The sequence below is a fragment of the Pithys albifrons genome, chromosome 20 (assembly GCF_047495875.1).
Source record: "Pithys albifrons albifrons isolate INPA30051 chromosome 20, PitAlb_v1, whole genome shotgun sequence".
In the NCBI taxonomy this organism is placed as follows: domain Eukaryota; kingdom Metazoa; phylum Chordata; class Aves; order Passeriformes; family Thamnophilidae; genus Pithys; species Pithys albifrons.
Window position 1 is genome coordinate 12,626,349 of NC_092477.1, and position 21,901 is coordinate 12,648,249.

The 21,901-nt window shown below is 50.2% G+C and overlaps 1 protein-coding gene across 3 annotated transcripts in view; it reads right to left on the bottom strand.

Moving 5' to 3' along the window:
- The window catches only part of NR6A1 (nuclear receptor subfamily 6 group A member 1), a 76,541-nt gene that overhangs the window by 6,304 nt on the left and 48,336 nt on the right, over positions 1-21,901 (bottom strand). For 2 of the 3 annotated variants that reach the window (XM_071574486.1, XM_071574484.1), the window contains 7 exons: positions 12,433-12,663; positions 9,778-9,833; positions 7,749-7,906; positions 6,675-6,902; positions 5,950-6,204; positions 2,618-2,739; positions 712-864 (listed from right to left, as the gene is read on the bottom strand). In XM_071574486.1, the coding sequence (XP_071430587.1) occupies positions 712-864; positions 2,618-2,739; positions 5,950-6,204; positions 6,675-6,902; positions 7,749-7,906; positions 9,778-9,833; positions 12,433-12,663 (1,203 nt within the window). The remainder of the gene's footprint in view (positions 1-711; positions 865-2,617; positions 2,740-5,949; positions 6,205-6,674; positions 6,903-7,748; positions 7,907-9,777; positions 9,834-12,432; positions 12,664-21,901) is intronic. The other variant, XM_071574485.1, reaches the window with a different exon arrangement.

Genomic DNA, 21,901 nt, shown 5'->3' on the forward strand with positions numbered 1-21,901 from the left:
TAAATCCCGTCTCTCCTCAAACCCCCTTGTTGATCTCCAGGAGTAAATTACGAGAGCTACTCTGAGATTATCATCTAGCTCATTACGACAGAGTAGCGTGAAGCACACAGAGCCTTGACACGGGGAGGAGGCAAGTATCCCCCTTTGCCATAACACTCAGGAACAAACAGTTTTAGTAACACCAGACCTTGGAGATCTAATTAGCGACACAACTGCAGCTGAGAATTCACCTGCGGATTTCCGAGGTCCAGACAAGTGGAAACCTGGGGGTTACACTGCAGGTCTGCCCACTGCCCTGACCACCTTCTGCTTCATTCAGCAGCATTTCAGGCACCTCTCTAGTTCTTATGAGGTAACTACTCAAACCAGGATTACACCCTTTGGAGACAAAATGCCTCCAAGCTGGGATTGAAAGGAAGGAGAACCTGACCAAAGCACTTAAAGGGTGTCAGGTCAGAGCAAGGCACATCTTCCCAGAGCAGGATGTAACTCTGTTCCCACCAGCATCACCACGACACCTTGCCCAGGAGCCACTCTGGCTGGATGAGCTTGGGACTAAACATGGGTGAGAAGCTCTGACACAAAAAGGTCCCACAAAAACATCCTCCACCAAAGTCAACAAGAATTGCACTGTTATAAATTAATTTTGTTTTAAAAGCACATTTCATAACTTGCACATGATTGCAGTGGGAGAAGAGCTCAAGAAGTTACCTGCAATGTATCGTATCTCTGGCAGACACATCATCAGATCCGGGAAGCGGTTTGGCTGGTGTGGGTATTTGTACTCCGTGAAGTCCTGGCAAACATACCAGTACCGCTTATTCAGCTGCTCCAGTTGGGATGCATTGGTCAGCCCCCTGATGTCTGGAAGGGAACACAGTCTCAGCAATGCAAACATGACAAAACAGCCCAGAAGAGCAGCAGCCTCGCACTTACTGCCTCATTCTCAGGACAGACAGTCTGATTTCTGTCACTTGGAGTTGGGTCCCTCCTTTGGAGACTGGCACCCTGCAACCAGTTACACCAATACTAAAATTCCCATTTCCCCTCCTGCCATGCCTGCATCATGGATGTGTCTTCACATGCAGGTCTGGATACAGATTTTCCTCCACAAAGAGGAGAACAGCTATTGTCCTAAGCTGCTCAGCTGCAGCTCAATGAACACGCCTGGAGAAAGCAGTTCCAGCAACCTGAAATCCTGCCTGGAGCAACATGTCAGGGTTTAGACCTCACAGGAGATCAGTGTCACACCTCCTCAGACAAACACCTTGGTTTTAGCTGTATCATCTTGGCTGAGGACAGTGCTCAGCTCTGTAATTCATCTTATCAACCACATTCTCCCCATCTGCTTATGAATTATGTCACAAAGAGCTTTATAAGCTTGTCAACTTCTTATTTTTAAATTTAGCTTTGCCAGAGTCAGGCAATACACACAAAGGAAAAATGGACAGGCAGGAAGTGCCACTGGCATTGTGCAGCGTGGCCAACAGTGTGGGCTCCCTGCTGGGTCCTGGGGAGCATCCAGCACAGCGGGGCAGGCTCCGAACTGCGGGACCAGCTGACAGCAGAGCCATCCATCTACTGCCCAAAAGCTGACTTTCAAAAATAAGTCTCAGGTATTTCACATTAAAAAATTGCAAACTTCAACTAAAAATAAAAGAAGACAGGAAGTTAATGAAAATACATTTTGGAAAACAATGGAGACAGCTCGAGAAGTGCATTATCCAGTGTCAGGAAACTGCCCAGGGAAGCAAACCGGAACCTCAGCCCGGCACAGATTGAAGTGTCAGCACTATCTCCTGCTGGAAATGAGTGGGGGAGGAGGGAGCCTGCAGCACATTTTCACATTTTCACAGACTGTGACTATCTTTCACCGTACAAAAGTCGTTGGGGACATTTATTTCCAAAATTACAGCTGAACACCATCAATTGAGCACTTGCCTCTGCATGGATTTTGAAATGCCCAGGTCTTGAAACTGCCAGGAGTGCCAGCTTTAATGTGCTGCTTAATCAGCAGGAGATTTACAGCCTTTTCCTAGGCTGAATTCATGGCCTGCATGTAAATACTTCATCCATGACCACCTTTCACTGTGAAGAGTCAGATTTACATATAGAATCTCAAAAGAAGGAATCCAGCTAAGTGACCTAAGGATATATCCTGAAGGTAAACATTTTAAAAAGTCAGAAAAGCTCTGAAAAAGAGAGGACTGATTTTACAAATTCACCCTTTGAAGCATAAAAATGAACAAACACGTTTTCTAGCTGTGAATCTTTGAAAGGTTGTTATGCAAGTAGTCATAGTTCACTTCAGAAAAAAAGTCATGTACATTAACTGTTTTTAAAGTATCATTCAGGCAATTAACAAAACAGTTACCTAAAGCAGTAATACTTTCAGATAACACATTATTGCCTATATTTAAAGGCAGTAAAAACCATGTTGACAAATGAATTCATTCCCTTCCAGGTTTCTCCAAGTGGGTATCCAAGCACAGTGGCTCACACACACACTGAGGGTGCAGAGCTTGAGCCTCTTTGTGCCTCTTGGACCCTTCCTCCCGTTTGCCATCAGGGAAGCAGTGGCTGCTGAGGCTGTTTCAGTCCCTCTCTGCCCACTCACCTTGGTTCAGGAAGTTGATGGCCTTCATGCAGGCGTACTCCTCATTGCTGACCTTCAGCTGGTTGAATTTTCGAAAGAGGTAGATCAGCCGCTCCATCACCTCCATCCCCTCTTCACTGAATCTGGAGGGCAGAGATCACACATCACACATACAGGGTGTGCTCCGTACAACAAAGGCAAGAAGCTTATTAAAGTATTCAGAGATTTTAACACCTTGAAAGAGAATTTTAAAAAATTGTCATCAAACTTGCCAAGGATGTCGGCTGGCATCCTTGAACTAAAGCAGCAGCAAGGAGGAAGATGTCTCAGTTACAAACTCAGAATCATTGAATCAATGGAAGGGACCTCAAAGATCATCTTGCCAGGGACACCTTCCACTAGACCATGTTACTCAGAGCCCCATCCAGCATGGCCACACCAGGGATGGAAGTCCACAAACTTGACTGCTACAGATATTTGTAGCAACAAACGTATCTTGGTGATTCAGTTCACCACCAGCCTGCTCTGACAGTGGAGAAGGTCCAATGGAGTCAGGAGTCTGCAGTGAAGGTGAGAGATGGGCAGGACAGAGCACACTGATGCACAGAGAATACAAATCTCCCAAAAGTCTCCTGGGAAATTGCCTGATGGCGATTTTGTGGGCACAGAACAAGGTCCTCCTGCTGAAGTGGGTGCCAGGCCTCTTCAGGAGTAAATACCCAACATGTGCATCACGGAAAAGCCACAGGGTAAGGATTAGGCCAGAGCAGAGCAGGAGGGTAGGAAGGACTGCTGATGTCTGCAGGTACCTCCAGACCATCCCACACCTGCCCAGGGCCAGAACGGCCTCTCAGGAACACATCTCACAGCAACACCCCCAGCTACAAAGAAACCACATATTGAAAAGTGCTCAGAAGTGGGACAGAAGTGTTTCGGGAAGCTTCAGCATGCTCTGGCATTGTGCAGCACAAAGCATAAGAGCACAGCCAGCAAACCATCTCTGAATAGAACATAAATAGAACCTTTTTCACTGAATAGTACCTTATTTTGGCATGTGTGTTTGTTTACTTCAAAGTTATTTGTAAAATGCATGGTGGAGTTTGACCTCTGCAAAGTGAAAACAAGCTGTCTGAACTCCAGGTCACTTCTTCAAGAAAGTAATATTGTAAGTGATGAAAGCCTTGTCGGCTAATCTAAAGTTGTACAAGTTTTCTTGCTCTCCAGTTGACATTAAAAATCTTGCAGGTGCAAGATTGCAAAGCTCAAGAAGTTAATGAGCACAAAGACCACTCAATCGTCTGTTGGGTTTAATTGTTTTTAGAGCATGCACATTTTTACCAGCCACTCATCACTTCATAAATCCAGGAGAGCTCTTCTCTCATTCCTGCAGTTCAACTGTCTTACTTTCCTGCACATATTTTCCTCCCCCTTTCAAACAAAGCTGTTCTGTTTTTCACAGCCCTATTTCTCCTCGAGGACTGACTCCTCCACACTTTTCCTCGCAGTTTACACCAGGCAAGTTTCTGGCTGGGAGTTATCGGGATCAGCCGGGGAGGAGAGGGAAGGGAAACGCTATCAGGAGTGCTGGGGGAGGTCAGGAGTCTATTCATTTCATATTCATCTTCAGAAAAACAGCACAATAAAAGAAAACATTTGATCTAGCAGGCTAACAGAACATTTAGCCAGTTGTTAGAAGCAAATAAAACACACGGGCTGGGGAGCTTTATCCTCTGCCTTTGTTTGTCACCTACACGTTAGCATTTGTCTCGTCATTTTGCTAGGAGCAGAAATTAACCCTGAACTGCCAGACTGTTCCTGCTCAGTGAGATTTCTCCAACCATCTGTGAAGTTGGGTTTGCCAGTCATTACTGATCAATGTCAGGAGGAACAAGAGGCTCTCTGAACAAGTTGGACACCTCAGAGCCCCTTTCAGACCCGAAGGAACTGGCTTTTCCACCAGTGCTTAGGACAGGGAGACTGATACCCAGGAGCTCTCCCACTGCTGCTGGCAGACAGCGAAGCTATGGCTGAAGGACCATGAAGACAAGCGTGAGGGGGCCATGCAGCTCGAGACCCCTCCTCTGTGCAGCTTCCCGCTAAATGGCTTTTTGGGTGTGCATTCTCCCAGGTTACTAATGACAATTAATGACACTTGAAAAGCCAAATCAGAAGAGACTGCAGAAGCATTCCTCTTCCAAGAACATCTATTTTCATCCCTGTGCACAGATCTTCTCTGAAGGACCTTCAAGGCGACCAGCTCTGAATTGCTGGTTGCTGCAGGGCGAGGATTCCTCCTTTGTCTCGCTGTCTTAGCTCTCGCTTGTATTCATCACAAACCCAAACTGAAAGAAACACTTCCCTTGTGAGGCTCTGACCAGGACAGCAGGAACAAAAGGACAGCTGAATGCAGGAACAAGTGTCATTGTGGCTTTCTATGACCCTCACTGCTCCTCGCAGGAGCAGCACCAGATGCACGATGAATGGCCGGCCAGAACAGTGGCATGGAGGAACCTGCCCCAGGAAATGAGACACCTGGGTCCAGCTCTCTGCTCCTACACCGTGGTCTCAGCCAGTCAGTGCCTCTGGTTGTCACAGCAGACACACAAAGGTATCTCAAACAACCATGAGACGCTGCAATGGCTGAGGAGTACAGCAGTGTTTTAAATCCCAGCTCATCAGACCCCTGGTGACTGCAGCAGCATCACTGAGCCCCACAAGAGCAGAGTGCAAGGGGCAGGTGGGCACCAGTTTCCCTAAATCCTGCCTATTCTGCCATAATATTGTGAAATTATGACTCTGCTACCAAAAGGAGAATCTGTCTGGCACTAGACTACAAAATAAAACATTCAAACCAAAAAACAACACCCTGACCAAAATGATAAATGAAAGGCAAGTTCCTCAGAGCATCAGATAGCCTGTACCATGGAAAAAACAAGAGCTAAGTTGCAACATTTTTAAATTTATGTAATCAAAACAATGAAATAGCAATTAATAATGAACACTTTGATAATACAGACAACCAGCTTTGTGAACAGCCTTTCCACTGGCCCAAAGGGTTTTTAAATATGACTTTCTCTCCTGTATCTCAGGGTTACCAAAAGTGTTGGTTAGTTTTATTCTCCTCATAAAAAGGTGGTTTGTAGGGCTGTGCCCTTTCTCTGCAGGAGGAAGTTGTGATCCAGCACTGACTAACCATGGTGTGCTTTCTAAGCCTGAAACAACTGTTCCCTAAAAAACAGAAAACACTTCAGGTGAAGTGACCTGTTCCAGGGAGATGGTCACAGAGCACCTGACCACTGTCCTCCATCTCTAAGTCTCACTGCCTTTCCCGTGGGCTCAGCCCAACATCTCACCTGTGCAGCTCATCGTCAGAGGGAGAGTACTTGGAGGTGACATCTGCGAGGTCACCGAAGATCTGCTTGCTGTAAACAGTCAGGGAGGACAGCAGGATTAGCTCCTGCCATGTAGAGCTGAGCAGGCAGGTATAGTCCTTGATGGAGAGTTCACAGAAGAACGGCAGCTTCTTGATCCAAGCAATCTGCCTGAAAAGCAATTCATCCGCCAGACGACACAACAGCGCAAACAGCTCTGCCTGAGTCACTTTATACCTGCAGGCACAGTCAATATGAAGGCATAAAAAACATTAAAAACATTGAAAGATACCATCTAATGAAGCACTTGAAAACCAGGCAAACACCACAGAAATTTGTGTTCAAGTGCCCAGCATGCCAGAGCCCAGGGTGTCTGTCACCTGGCAACAGGAGCCACAATGGTGAGCACCCAACCCTGCCCAGTCAGGAAGCTCCTCCTCAACCCTGGGGGTCACCCACTTCTCCCAGCCTGGCCCAGCCAAGTAGCCTGGAGCCCCAGGCCAGGTCTGTGCCTCCCAGCTCCAGCCACGGGCAAGGGCACAGGATACCCATGGGATAGGGTCTGGTTTGCTCTTGCACTGTGGCTGCAGCTTCTCCCAGGGGATGTTCCTGCCGTGCCAAGTGGGCAGCTGTGGCACACATGGCAGCAGGGACAGCAGGGACACACAGCCCAGGGCAGCCCCTCGCGCCGCGCCCCGCACACCGACCCGTCCTCGATGAGCATCGGCGTCCCCAGCGGCTCCAGGTCCTCTGCAGACACCAGCTGGTTGATCAGGCTGTGCGACTGGGGGTCCAGGCTGCGCGCCTGGGGGGGCACCAGGGCCGAGTGGGCAGAGTAGCTAAAAAGGTGCGGGAGGTACTGGTAGTGCGTGGACACCGGCGTGCCGATGTACTGATCCCTGAGTGCGGCAAACCCGTTCAGCTCCACCGACCTACTGGAAAGGGAAAAGCTCTTCAGTACACCCCAAAAACTCCACCAGATTCGTTACAACTCAGCACCCAGCTCCATCAGAAAGGCTAATTAAAACAGGGAAAGCAAACAGAATGGGAAATGTCTTTGTATTTAAACCCTGCCCTGGAAATCACTTGAGTGGGATGCCGAGCCCTGGCTGCACATTGAGCCCAGCCAGGCACTGGTTAATGGAGATGTGGGAGCTGCTGCTGAGCTGCTGTTCAGGGAGCAAAGCAGAAACACACCTGTGCACAGCCTTTCCAGCCCAGCCTCCTGACGTGGCTTTAGGATTGTACTTTAAGTATTTACCAAGCCAGTGAACACAACCATGGCCAAGCTTAAGATGCAGCTGAAAGCAAAGGGGATCAGCTCTGAGACTCTCACTGTGTTTGCAATCCAAGGCTGCATCAGGAGGTTTGCATTCACATAACTGGCTTTATTACAACATCACCAATTATTAACCCAAAGAGAGTCTTTTATTTTCAAAATCTGAGCATGGTGCAGAAAAAGAGCTTATGGAAAATGAGCACTGAAAGGTGACCAAGTTCCCATGATGTGCAGAAAGCACAATCAATACAAATTGAAATATATTTTAAATTTAACTCAAGACTGCCTTCCTTTTCATTCACTCACAAACATCTCGCCTCCCAGTTCAATTCTTTTCAATCCAGTGCCTGTCTCTTAAAACAGAGAGGCAGGAACTTGCCATAGGCCCAGTTTACACAGAGATACACTCTTGTGTGTTTTCCCTACACTGACCCCAAGTATCACTCAGGGAAAGGCAGTCAAGATGCCTGTAACATCAAATTCTTCCAGGGGTCATTCCCACCTTGAAGATGGAGTAGAAACAGGTGAAGGCTGGTTGCTCTCAGAAACTCCATTTCCAGGGGAACTATGGTCACTGTCTCCGTTGTTGCTCCATGACATGTTTGCCTCGCCCTCAAATTCTTGCCCAGACATAATTCTCTCAATCTCTTCCTCTGATATCTGTCAAATATAGGACATGATGGTTACTTTGGCTGAGAACAGAAAGGCAGAGCCTCTCTCTGCCTGTGAACACCTTGACTGTTCAGTCACATCCAAGAGGGCTGGCCCCCTCCAGCCCCCCTGCAAGTACCACATCCTTCCTTTGCATTTAACAACATATATGAAAAAGTGCTATTTGCAGCTAGTTGTGGTGACCCCCAGTTCCTTCAGTACCATTCAAACGATGGTAACACAGCAGACAGGAATGGACACGTGAAAAGATTATGTCAGATGGACACAGCAATGAGCTGCAAATCAGCCACTGTCACACCATGAAAAACCTGGGAGTAATTGAGGCCAGTGCATTGGGAACATGCTGAGGACTGGCAGAGAGAAACACAAACAGAAGGTGGGGCAGGCTCCAGCTTGATAAAACAACTCAGAGAGGCAAGGTGACACGTACAAAATCAGTCAGGAGAACATTTACAGGGAACCACTGTTCACTATTTTTCCCCAGATAAGAACCAGTTGGCACCCAAAGTAGTAACTGAGCATCTAATATTTAAAACATGTGTAAGAGAGTAACATACATGAAGCTAAAATGGACTAAGAAAAATTTGAGTTCACTGAAGTACCAAGTTTCAAGAAAGGGCTGGGCATGCTCCTGGAGGAACATTGCACCAGTAGTGAGGAAAATACAACATAAAAGTTCCAAGGCTTTTTTTCCCCCAATTCTGTGCCTGCCCCTTAGTGAGGCTGTTGCAAACCATCAGAATGAGTGAACATGTGACAAGACAGCACTGTGAACCCTGAACATCATTTTCAAGAGCCAAACATTGCTCAGACAATTTATTCCAGTCTTGCAGAAGAACTCAGTGGGCTCGCCCAGGTACAGGACTGGAGAGTGCAGTACTTAAACAGCCCAGGAAATGGAGGTTATGGCAGAACCTTTAGTCCAGCAGTGACTCATCACAAACGCCTCAGAGGAGCAAGGGCCCACTCTGGTGAGCAGAGGCTGTTGGTGTAGTGTGGCTGCACTGCTCAGAGAGAAGTGAAAACTGTTACCTGGCCACAAATGAAATGTTTGTTGTTCTTCAATAGACCCACACAGGCTCTTGGAACCACTAACTAATGCTGTTATAAATGTGATGATTGCAAACAGCAGTTTCTGTTGTTGGAGGCAGGCTCTCTCTGGTGCTGACCCCAGCCCAGCTGCACTGCCCAGCTCTCCCCATGGAGCCCCTCACTGCACAGGCAGAGCTGCAGCTTGCCTTCTCACTGTTTGGGTTTGGTCTCACAGAAAACGCTTTCAGTGTTATTTCTGTTTTGTTAAAATAAACAGTAAACTTTTAAAAGATCCCCTTTCCAGGAGTGAGCTGGAAATGGCCATCATTTCTCACGCCTGCAGCACAGGCTGCTGAGCTGAATTACCCTGTGCTTTACAAGGCATCTCTGGACAAGCTGTGCCATCAATCAGACAGACATTTACTGGTGCCCCACTTGCCACAACTGAAGGGATTGCAGCAGGCAGAGGGAGATTTACTGGGAGCCATGGAGGGACAGACGTCCTTGTGCAGTTCCCAGAGGACGGGGCGCGGTGACACTGCCCAGGGTCCACGTGACACGCCGGGACCGCCCCGGCACAGCACAGGCAGCACCGAGCTCTGTGTACAAACCCACAGCTCACAGTGTATTGCTAACACTGTGCAGAGTCAGAGCCCTGCCGTGCCAGCAGAAGGCATGGGCAGGGATGACGAAAGCTCAGCCAAAGCAGCCCCAGCCCCTCCCAGGCCGAGCTGCTGCCACGGTTTGAGCCCAGCACTGCAGGATCAGCCACATGCCAAGGCCAGGAGAGCAGCAGGAACTGTGGAGAGACAGTCAGACATGCTCACCTGGACAGGTCCGATGCTTTTGTTTCTGCCTCCTGGCATGCCATCCTCTCTGATTGCTGGAAGAAACAACCAAAGCTGGGTGAGGAACACTACTGTTGGGTATTCCAGAAGTACATGTTATCTACTTACTTTGAAAACGATCTTTCTAACTTAAAAGACTAACTTTTTTTCATCAAAGAAGTTCACAGAGAAACCTCCAGGGCTTTCCAGGGCACAGGAGAGCTTGAGCAACTCATACCATGCTCCTCAGCACAAAGGGCACAGACACATCGATGGGGCTAGAGCCATTACTTGGGTACTTCAGTTTATTCATGCAATCCTTGAATGACTAGTAATGAAAGAATAGCAATCTCTATCACAATTAATTCCAGCAAAATTCCACAAGAAAGTGGCACATGGCAAGGAACCCTGCTTCAGCCCTGGAAATAACCCAACGAATGCCCAGACTGCTGGAAAATGAGATGTGGAGGCCAGCACGTCTCAGTCCACCACCCACAGCCCTGTGAACCACCACGAGCCAGAATGTGGAGAGACACTGAGCAGTGCTGCCACCAAGACAGAGACAAAGCACTGCACTGGTGGCTGCTGACCCTGCTGTCACTTCACAGGGTCACACCTCCTACAGCCACTACAGAAAATGGAGGGGAGATGTTTGACCCTGTCAGTCACTTGCAAACCCATCATTTACAATCTGAGTCACCAGGCTGAGCTGTGCAGTTGCATTTCAGAAGAGTAATCTTGTTTCTCAGTACAGCCAGCTGCAATTTTAAGGCTCTTTAAACAATTTCCAGGGAGCTCCAGTGAAGTCCAGTTAAAGGGAGCAGCCTCTCTACCTTCCTCTTCCCTGCAGTGGCAGAACAGCTCTGCAGCAGCTGATGGCTCTTGAGGACAGTCCTGCTCCTCGTGGGCCTCCCCTCCCGGGCAGGGTCCCCCCATTTATCAGGTCCCAATCTCTTTCCCACCACGACCTGGCCAGACGTGGCAGGAGGCTCTCCCCAGCTGCACAGCGACCTTGCTGCTGCATGGCCTCACCCTGCCTGGCACACGGGGCTGCAGGAGGCCCTCCCAGAGCAGAAAATGACACCCAGTTTAAAGAAAAACTTCCATCCCAGAAAAGCCACATTGCTGGTTGATTTTAGACACCCTCAGCTCCAACCCTCCTCGTGTGCCCCGGGGCTGTGCCTGCAGCTCAGGGAGTGCATGCAGGTTCAGCCAGGGCAGAGACACAACCCCCTGCACTGAGACCTGACCTGCACCTTCCCAAGCCCCAGCATCAACCCCAGCACTGCACAGCCCTGGGGAGGGTCCAGGGGACTGATAACTGCCCCAGCCCAGGACCAGCAGCACAGGGTCCCCACCAGCCCTTCCACACCTCACATTCCTCCCCCCCAAGCTAGTTTTCCTACCAATGTTGAGCTCTGTGCCTTATTTGCATTAAAAAATGTTTGTGTTTAAATCTCATACAGAAGAAATTTTGCAACTCAGTGATGCCATAACCTGGACACCACGGCAGGGAGAGAAAGCCCTGGAACCCCCCAGTGAGGACCTCTGGAGCTGCCTGCGGCCTCCCTGGCCTGGTGGGGACACCGATGGGAGCAAACTTCACTTCCTTTGGGCAAGGAAGAAGGAGGAAAGGAAGAGGAAGGAGGGTAAGGAAGGGAAGGGCCGGCAGGTGGCGCTGCGCCCCCGCGGCACTCACGGCCAAGGAGCCCCAATGCAATCCCTAAGGCAGATCCTGGCAGATTTGCAGGGAATTTATGGAAGTTTCAGTGTCTGACAGGAGGCTTTTGCATGAGCGATGGCCTGGAGGCATCAACAGCCACATCTAAAAACACAAGGAGACACTTTTGCGTGGCAGGAGAAAGGGGTCCCTCTGCTGCCCCAGTGCATGGCTGGGGGAGCACCAGCAGCCTCTCCTGCCATCAAACCAAGAAATCCCTGCTCTTAATGGGGAACAGCAACCTCAGAGCCTGAACAGACTAAAGACTGAAGAGTAGGGACATGACATTGAAAACCACCCTAGCCTATTTTTTACTGCTGATTTCCGAGCTACTTCAGACTTCCCATCCTGTCGATGGTGCCACAGGATTCTGTCCCCTCTTCACACATGAGGACCAAGGGGTGGCTGTCCCTAACCCAGAGCACACCTGTGCCCACCACAGTGGGTGGGCAGTGGAGACCCTCACACTCCACCACTGGACAGCAGCTGCAGGTCTAAGCTCCCACTGCAACAAACAGGTAAAGTCTGGCTCAGATCTCTCGGGATTTTAAAGGCCTTCTTAAAAGCTTTCACTTTTGCCACATTGGTAGATTAAAGCACAGAAGTGACCACTTTGCTCAGGGCACAATGCAAGGATAGATCCATCAGAAAGGACCTGTTACCTTTGCTAAATCACATGGATCAGTTCTCCAAACATTTATTTGGGGTTTCAATCAATACAGATTGTTGCTCCAATACAGTAATGAAGTAGCTCAGAACTTTGTGCATTATTTTTAATCTGTGCTGAAGTTTCACCTTCTCTTGTCCATAGTTTTAGAGGCAGAATTGCAATAGGAAATGGCAGCTGAGGGAGGGGCAGCTGAGGGAGGGGCAGCACACGCTGCCAACACTGCCCCAGTCTCTGCCTCCACCCCCCAAAGGCCCCTGTTCGTTACCTTTGCGGTTCATTCCCATCTGGAGGCATTTGAGCAGGCGGCAGTACTGGCACCTGTTGCGCTGCTTGCGAGACATGACGCAGTTCTTGTCCCGGCTGCATCTGTAGACCCTCTTGTTGCAGATGCTCCTCTTGAAGAAGCCCTTGCAGCCCTCGCAGGAGATGATGCCATAGTGCAGCCCCGTCGCCCTGTCCCCGCAGATCAGGCAGGTTCGCTGATCCACCCGCTCATCTGCAAGGCAAGAGCACAGGCTTGGAGGTGGACAAAGCGCTGCCCTCGAGGGATCGAACTCTCCTGAGGGAATGGGGCAGCCTCTGCACGCTGTGGCCTGCCCAGACAGACATCTGTGAGGCCAAGCAACAGCTCACCCAGAAACCTTGAGGGGAAAAACGGGCCTAAGGCATCCCATCATCAACTGCACAGACCAGGGGGTGTGAATACAGAAACTGCTGGGCAGACACCAGTGACTGTCACACCTCATATCCCGGGGACAAGCACCTCTGGGTGCCACAAAAAGCCCCACAGCACAAGTCTGTCGGGGTGACAGTGGGTGTGGATCTCTTAATGTCTGAGGTGACTGATGAGTGCATCCTTAAGGACCAGAGAGGCACCTGTAGGATGTGAGATGCCTTGTAACCAGTAGGATCTCTCCATGTGTGTGAGGTGAACTGCTGACCAATACTGTGCTGGCATGTTGGATACAGGAGTAGCTAAAAGTGAAGCTGTTGCTCCAAATCAAGTCCTTTGTCTTGGGTGAGCCTTCTGATCCCAGTGCAGGCTGAGCTGTCTCTGCCTTCTCTGACCACCACTAAACTAAACTACATTACCCCAATAAAGGGTGACCCCAATACAAGTCACTTCACAGAACCCAAGTGAACACCATGACAGAACCATTGTACAGTCAGGCCATGGTGAGGTGATTTTACTGATCTTTTTCCAAATCTTTGGAAGACCTTTGGATGACTAATAACGTAAATTGCAGGGCTCCCCACAACAGGAGAGCATTAAATTCAGAATTTTAAGACTCTAATACTGCCTGAAAGAGAGAGTAGGGACAAGGCTCGGCTCAGCAAGATCTCCAAACGTGGATATCAAACAGAAAGGACAAAGTACATGACGGTGAAGACACTCAGGAAGTGAACCCAGAATCCTCATCACCTCGTACTGCACAGGGAGGCCTAAACCTTGCTTCACACCAACAGCCAGCTAGCTCAAAATAATGCCAGCAAGTTGCACCAGAAGCTTTTGCTGTAGCAGATGTTTCACAGCCCAACAGTTTAACCCCTCACACACCAGGCCAAGCTGCCTCCAATCCCCACCCTGCATTTTAACCCATTAATATCCCAACAGCTGCAGACACTGCACAGGCAGGGCTATTCCAGTGCATTCAGGTACACACACACCTGCAGAATTCCAGCACCCTCCATGGGGTGGCTTTCCAAAATGTGAAATAGGCATTACTCTGATGACCAGACCACCCTGGCCCAGCAAGGCAGAGGCACTGAGGAACAGAAAGGAACCACACTGCTGTCTCTTACACAGCCAGGCATTTCAATGCTGGTTAAACCAGATTGTTTCCAGCGTTTCTCGGCTTACAGGCAGGCCAGTGCATGGGGAAGCTCAGCCTGGGCAGACACACAACTGCACAAATCCACATCACGCCTGGGGTGCTGCCCACACCCTCTGTTCCCCTTTGGATATAGACCTTGAAAAACACCAACTTTAAGATGGCACTGAGCTTGTAAAGATGAGCTGGGACAACCTCACTTCAACAACAGAACACCACCAAGCCTGGCATTCCTCAGCTGGATTTGACCAGGGAGATTCCTGAAACAACGGTGTTTATCTACACGATGGATTTTTGGAGCAGCAGGAGACAGGAGTCACAGCCCTCTCCAGCGTCAGTAAAGCCTAAACATGCTGACAAACCAGGCTGTAGGTTCTTACTACTGCAGAACACGTGAACACAATAGAAATGAAGGAGCCAAAGGTATTGGGATCAGAAATGAAACCAGTTTTCAGTTACACAAGCCAAGTAAAAATTTAAACCAGCTGTTCCTAATCACAAACAACTTTCTGCAGAGCTTAAACCCAGCAGAAACCAGAACCAATCTGTGTTAATCCCTAAAAGGTTTGCTATGCACAGCACACACATTTGCACTGTTCTGCAAATTTCACTGTTATAAAACCTTAAAATGGAAGTATGAATGAAGGAAACACAAACTTTAACTGAAGAAACATTCCTAATTCATACCAAAACATTCCCAGTTTTACAGGACAAACCACCTCAGGTATGCGCTGAGCCTAAAGGAATGTGGGTACAGATCAGGAGTGGGGCTATCTGAGCATCTCGGAAGGGAGGCAGCTAAACATGACTTTGTAGTGACCACGTGCATAATCTCCACCTTCAGCAATCTGATAAAGGCAGGGAGGGGGCCAGGGATTAGCCAGGACAGAGGAGCCCTCTCTCTCTCTGCAGGGTTTAGCTGCCGGCCCTCCCCTGCTGCCACAGCAGGGCCATAAACCCCGGGGTCACAGCGGGCAGGATGGGGATGCCGCAGCCTCAGGACCCACAGCTGGCGGGGGCAGCCGAGGGCTCTGGGTGGGCATCGTGCCAGCCCAGGGCTCGATCCTCACCAGGGCACACCAATGGCAAGAATGCCAGCCAGGGCTCCTTTCCAGGCACAGCTTTCTGTTGTGGGCAGAACAGGACCGTGTCCAGCCAGTGTGGGAAACCTGGAGGATTCCAGTGAGGAGGAACCAGAACCCTTTCCTTGCTGTGCCCATCTGTGCAGAGCAGGGTGACAGCAAAGGTGCTGTGATGGCCCCACTGCCACGAGAACTGCACATGCCTCCTACAGAAACTCCTCCTTGGGTGCGTTTCCAGATTGAAATTCACCGTAGAGCAGCGACACACACGGTGAACAAAGACAGACCTCAGGGACCACAGAGGCGTCCGCACCCTCCGCAAACTGACGCTTAAACAAAACTGGGAGATGCAAAATGATGGCCTGCACCAACTCTTAGGGTTTTAGCTGTTTAAAATCTCCTGCAGGGACCGTGGCCAGGCCCATGTCACTGCCCTGTGCCCACGGGTCTGCTGCCCCAGACCTTTGCTGGGTTTCACGCAATGCCTGATGTAGGCAACGGGTGTGGGAGCTGGGGCAGAACCACAGCAAACTTCACAGAAATGAAAGCACAGGCAAATCTAAAGCAGTTTTGCATTGGGGATGCTCTGAACTCCCTTAACCCTGAAATTTCATTAGAATATCGAAACACATACCAAGGACAGCAATTTTTAAGTGAATCAGCTCTCCCTCCTCCCTGGTTCCCTTACCTCTCATCTCTCCCCGATTCCTCTGGTTTCAAAAGCCACACAAGACCATGAAGATAAGGAAACAAAGCCTTCGATATGAAATCTTTTCAAATACCTTGCACATGTTTTATTTCAGAGAGAGAGCTGAGGAAGCTGCCTCCTTCCCCCCTCCCCAATTTTCCTGACGGGTCTTACATTTAACAAACTCATACACGGGATATTCTGGCTTTGTTCTCCCAACCCATTGTAGTAGGGGCCACTAAATCAAACAGTTGCTGCTACGACAAAAGCACTCACAAAAATCTCAACCTCATCTTGAACCCTGAAGATTTTTATGGCTACTCCCTCACTAGCCCCTCCCCGAAGCCACATTAAAGGATGTATTGTTTTCAGAGGTCATGGTAGGTTTCATACCACATACAATGTACATTCTCCAAGAATATGATGATGTTACACAAGAGTCACAGAGGAGAAAGCGAGAAGGAATCTCCCCTTGACTGTGTTCAATAAGCCAAATGGTAGAAGCAATAAATTTATTTTTCAAGAGACTTGCTTTTCCCCTCAGCAAAATGAACAATCTTCGTAAGTTTTAAAAGAAAATTCCTCTGCATTTCCAAAAGGAAATACCTTCGAATCCTGCTGGAACTCACAGCAAAGACACACAGACAAAGCACCACAGTGCACAAATGAGATTATAAATACACAGCAAATAAACTAAAGTAGGGGGACACACTCCCAGCCCTGAGCAAGACGGTGTCACCCCTCCCACCTGTGTCACTCCTGGGCACAAACACCCTGAGCAGATGCCCAGGAAGCACCTTTGGTGCATGGCACAGCCGCATTCTGGGAGGGGACCAGGTTTGGCTGCACCCCAACAGCTTCCTGGGCTGTGCAGGGATCACACCCACCCTGCAGACCCTCGACAGCAACCACAGTCCCCTGTGAGATTTGCCTCAGAAATCTGACAGTGTATTGGTGCAGCTGGCTGGGGAGATTGTCCATATCGGTGCTTTATGATGGAGGAGAAACAAAGACTATTTCCTAGAGTGAGGCCAAAAGTGAAGGCACAACCCCTTACCCAAACCCCAGGGCAGACAGTGCTGGGAATGGCCTGGCTAGAAAGCAAGAGGGAGGATGCAGAAAGAAAGCTGCTGCTGGCAAAACTTCCCATTTATATAACAGAATGTGATTTACAGATATAAAAATCTTTTGTAACTGAAAAAAGATTACAGGCAACACTCAGCGCTGCAACTCATTAATATACTTAACATCTTTTCAACTGTGTACCAGTTAGTTGCTTCTTGATTAACTGACCCTATCACACCCCCCTGCAGTACCCTTTAGCTGGGTTTAAATCTCAAGCTGCTAAATACCAGCTGTTTGGGGAGGGAGGGCAGAGGGGGAGATCTCACACACGTGTTACTTAAATCCCAACAGCATCTCGCTCCACTCTGGCTTCTGATGATGCCTCAAACACAAACAGATGTGTTGGGGTTTCTTTCCCCCCCTTATTTTTCCTATTTTTTTTTCATTGTCAACTTTTAGTTTCAAGAAAACCATCCTATGAAATTCAAGCCCCAGAAGTGGAGGAACTCCCTCCTCGCTGCAGAGCGTTGCATTGTCCAAACAAGCCCACCCCCAAACCAGGCGCCTTCGCTTCAGGGGCCCTTTTTTTTTAACTTATAATCGATGAACACAGGGATTAAATTTTCTCTGAGCTGGCCCCTGCTCAAGACAGCAGCAAGTTGGGCGGCAGAACCTGGGCCAGGCACACAATGAGCCGGGGGGTCCCACTCGTGGTCCCCACCGGCCCCGCACGGGGAGGGGTCCCGGCCCCACGCTGGAGGTGGGCGAAGGCACCAGCGCCCTGCCCTGCCTGGCCAGCCCGGCTCAAAGAGCAGATTGTGCTGCCCCCGATCAGCCCGGCCATGGCGAGAGCTGAATAGAATTAACCCTCTGTGAACGAAAACAAAAATATTTGCGTGCCCAGCTGGGAGAAAGGTTAATTTAAATGGACAAGGCTCGTGTTAAAAAAAAAAAAAAAAAAAAGGAGAGGAAAGAAAGAGGCAGCCTGCAACTTTACTCTCTGTACTGTAAAATTATGATCTTCTCACAGAGAGTCACGTTTTAAAAACCAGTGAGTGAGTACTGGAAAGAAAAGAGGAGAAATGCTGCACCAGAGGAATGGCCAATGCATCTCACACTACTCTTGCTTTCCAGTAATGAAATCCCAAACTCACAGTTATTCCCTCATGACTGTTTCTGCCCAAGAAGAGTTCAGTCAAAAGAAAACCCTCATAATAAACCAGAAATCATCAGCTGCTCTTTTTTGGGTCGGTATAAATCACGAGCACGCAGCTGATGAAACCCATCACCCTTTCCCGGCCTGGGACCCATCTCCATTAGCATATCAAAACCTCATCTGCGAAATGCAACTTCTCCGGGGCAGGGGCGCCCCGGCCCGACACCCACCGCGCCCCCGGACCCTGGGTGGGCGCTGCCAGGGGCACGGGGCGCTGTGGGACCCCCGGCCCGGCCCGCCCCGCCGTGCGGGATGCGGAGCGGATGGTCCTTCACTCCAGCCAGGGCGATGCACAAAGAGTTTGGAACAAAAGCCAAGCACCGACCCGAGCCCATGGACGGGCTGGGGACAGGCACGAGGGTCGCGGCCGCGCTGCCCACGCTCGCAGACCCGCTCCCAGTTTGCAGCCGCTCTCACCAGTGATCGACTTTCTTTAATCCAGTTTAACAAAAATAAAGCTCCGTGAGCGGTCCCTGCCCTCGCTCCAGCGAAAGCTCCGAATTCACGTCTGGATTAGACCATCAGTTTTTTAAATTAATGGCTACATTGTAAAGCAGTAAGAGAAGAACTGACTTACCTGCCTAAAACCACTTCTCTTGGCCCCGATGAAGCTGTCGGGATGTGCAACCACCGAGACGATGCAGAATTAAGCAAACCAGAGCCTAAACCCACCCAGCCCTGCGAGTGGAGGGCGCAGGGCCTGGGCACAGCTGAGAGCAGCGTGTGCCACCGAACACACAGAGCTCCCTCCCGAAATATTCCATCCCTGCTCTGAAGAGGAGCTCTGCCGCTGCCTGCGGTCACGGAGGGGGAAAAGGGCCGCAAATACCGGGGGCAGCGGGGGCTGTGCAGGCTCCGTGACCCCGATACCATCAATAATTAACCACACTAAAAAAAGCTCCTCCAGATGGTCGGAGGGATTAGTAAATTTAAAATATAAACAAATTAAGCCACAAAACAAACTAATGCCATTTTTTAACTGCATAATCCCGCTCGCAGCCCGGGCCCGGAGCCGTGAGAAAGGAAAGGCAGCGCAGGGGAGATCCCGCACGGCCCCGCCGGGACGGCACGGACGGGACGGCCCCGACCCCGCGCAGCCCCCGCACCCCGGCCCGGCTCGGCCCCGCTCACCTTCCATGCAGGTCGAGTCCCGCTTCATCCCCGGCCGGCTCTAGGGCCGCCTCATGGCGGCGGCGGCCGGGCAGCCCCGCTCGGCCATCGCCGCCGCCGCGGGCCGCCCTTATGCTAACGACGTGATGTCAGCGCCGCCCCCGCCGCACCGGCCGCGGGGGGCCGGGCCGGCACACCGACCGACCGACCGACCGACCGACAGACCGACCCACCGGCTGGCTGACCAACACAGCGACAGACTGACCGACAGGCTGGCTGACCAACAGACCGACCGACGGGCTGGCTGACCGATCGACAGAACAACCGACAGACCGATAGACCCACAGACCGACAGACTGTCTGATGGGCTGGCTGACAGACCGACCAACAGACCAACTAACCACCCAACAAACTGACAGACTGACCGACAGACTGACTCACTGACAGACTGACTGATCAGCAGACTGACTGACTGACCAACCAACTGACTGATAGAATGACCGACTGCCACCTCCAGCATGGCCACAGCCCAGGCAGTACCCACCAGCTGTCAGACACTGGCCATTGACCACCTCCATAAGCCACCAGGCATCACCACTGGTCACCAGCCCCATGCCAGAGTGTGACCACCACTTTGCATAGTCCTTCTACCAACTTTCCAGGGCAGTCAAGAGAACTTCCCACTGCAGTGTGAGACAGGTATCACTGACACACACACCCCAGCAAAATCCAGGGATCCCGAGTATGAAAATACAAGTTCCCCAGAGAAGCTGTGGCTGCCCCATCTCTGGGAGTGTCTGAGGCCACGTTGGACAGGGCTTGGAGCAACCTGGGCTGGTGGGAGGTGTCACAGCCCATGGTTGGGTGTAGGATGAGATGGTCTTTAATGTCACTTCCAACCAAAATGATTCTGGATTCTGTGACTCTATATTCTTCATACTAATAACAACTATTGGCCAAAAACTGATGTTTAATCACCAGTGCAAAGAGAACTTGTGATGGATGGGTTTGACAACTCAGCAGACACAGGCAGCACCAGCCAACAGACACAGCCACCTGGAACTCTCAGGCCAGCGTGGGCAAGATGGCACTGTGCTGTCCTCGAGCAAACCCCTTCCCATGCCCACTCCTGCCAGAGCACTCCCAGGGCACAACCACAGCCCCCTGTGAACATGGAGTGGGCTACAGTGCAATTCCCGTGTCCTTAGTGCTGGAGGCATACACGGGATGCCTGATAAACTGTCCTGGTGCTCAGCTGTGCCTGACCAAGCCCAAACCAACACTAACCACACTGCAGCACTTAAGGGAATGCCCAAAAGCACTTCTACCAATGCCCAATCCAACCTGCCCTCCAGATGTCTGGATGTCTCAACACTGGCTCTGCTCAGAAGCCACAGTCTGATCTGTTCCTCATTCTGAAGACTGCAGGGTTTAAACAGACTTTCAGAAATGGCTGACTTAGAATAAACAAGGCACAGAGGCAACAAAAGAGGTCATATTTCACTCCATCCCCAGCCTGAAATTTTATTGCTTTCTGGTGACACCCAGCAATGCAAGTAACTTGGTGTGTATGCAGGGCAGAGCTCAGTGGTGTCCTCCTGGCAGCTCAGGCACCCTGCTCCAGCTGACACTGCCTGGGCATGGGTCTGGCCACATGGTCTCAGAGGTCTCTGCCAACCCCAACCTCAACCTCAACCCTTCTGTGACTCTCTCTACTCATAATCCTGTTTTTAACCCAGCACTTCTGCACAGCAGGTGCAATTGCTGTAGCAAGCTGCTGCCAGCCTGCCCTGCACTGGGCCACACTCTGCTCTGCTGGTGCTGTAAATCTGTGCAGTTGCTGTGTGGGTCCTTGGACTGACCTCTCCTCTTTGCCTGTGACGGTTCTCCAGGCCAGGCTGTGTGAGGAGCCGCTGCCGCCGCCCTCGCAGCGCATGGCCAAGGTAAGCCAGCCCTGGCTGCACTATTGACACAGCTGTTTGCAATTGTGCTGCTCCCAGAGCTGCACATTCTTCATCCCATGTGAGCCCTCCACTGGCTCCTGGGACCCCTTGGAGAAGTGTGACCAGAATGCCGAGCGCTGGTTTTGTAACGCCGCAGTGTGAGGTGGACACAGCGGGCTGAAATAAAGCAACTTCATCTCAGGGTAACACCAGGTTGCTCCCACAACTGCTGTTGGGGCTCCAAACAGAGATACAACAAAGAAAAAAACCAACTCCTAATTCTGAAACTGCAATTATAGACAAAACCTGGCTGGGAAAAGGGATGATTGTCCAAACAACCCAAACCTTCCAAATTACTCAAAACTCACATTAAACACACATGTCACAGTTTGTCTGCAATAAATCCCCAAGGGCAGAAAATAATTGCAGAGATCTGGAACTATTCTCTAATATCAGAGGCCAAACTGGAAATGGGTAGAATGCAGGCAAAATAACAGGAAAGATGAATTTGGCCCAAATAGCCTTGCAGCAAGTCTGGGAAAAGGGAAAAGAGAGTGTCTGCTTCTTATTTTGGCCTGAATCAGCCAATTCCCACCCCAGGCAGAAAAAGCTGATGATACTGTAACCAACAACTAAAATTTTAGAATTACACCAGTTCAAAATGGTAAATGCCAAAAATTGAGCAAGTGGCACTGCTGCCTGCAAGGGGTTTATTGTCCTGATAGGACATAGGGGATGGGCCTGGGAAGCACGAGGAGGTGCTGCCTCTCTCCCGGGCACTCCCCAGGCATGTTCTGT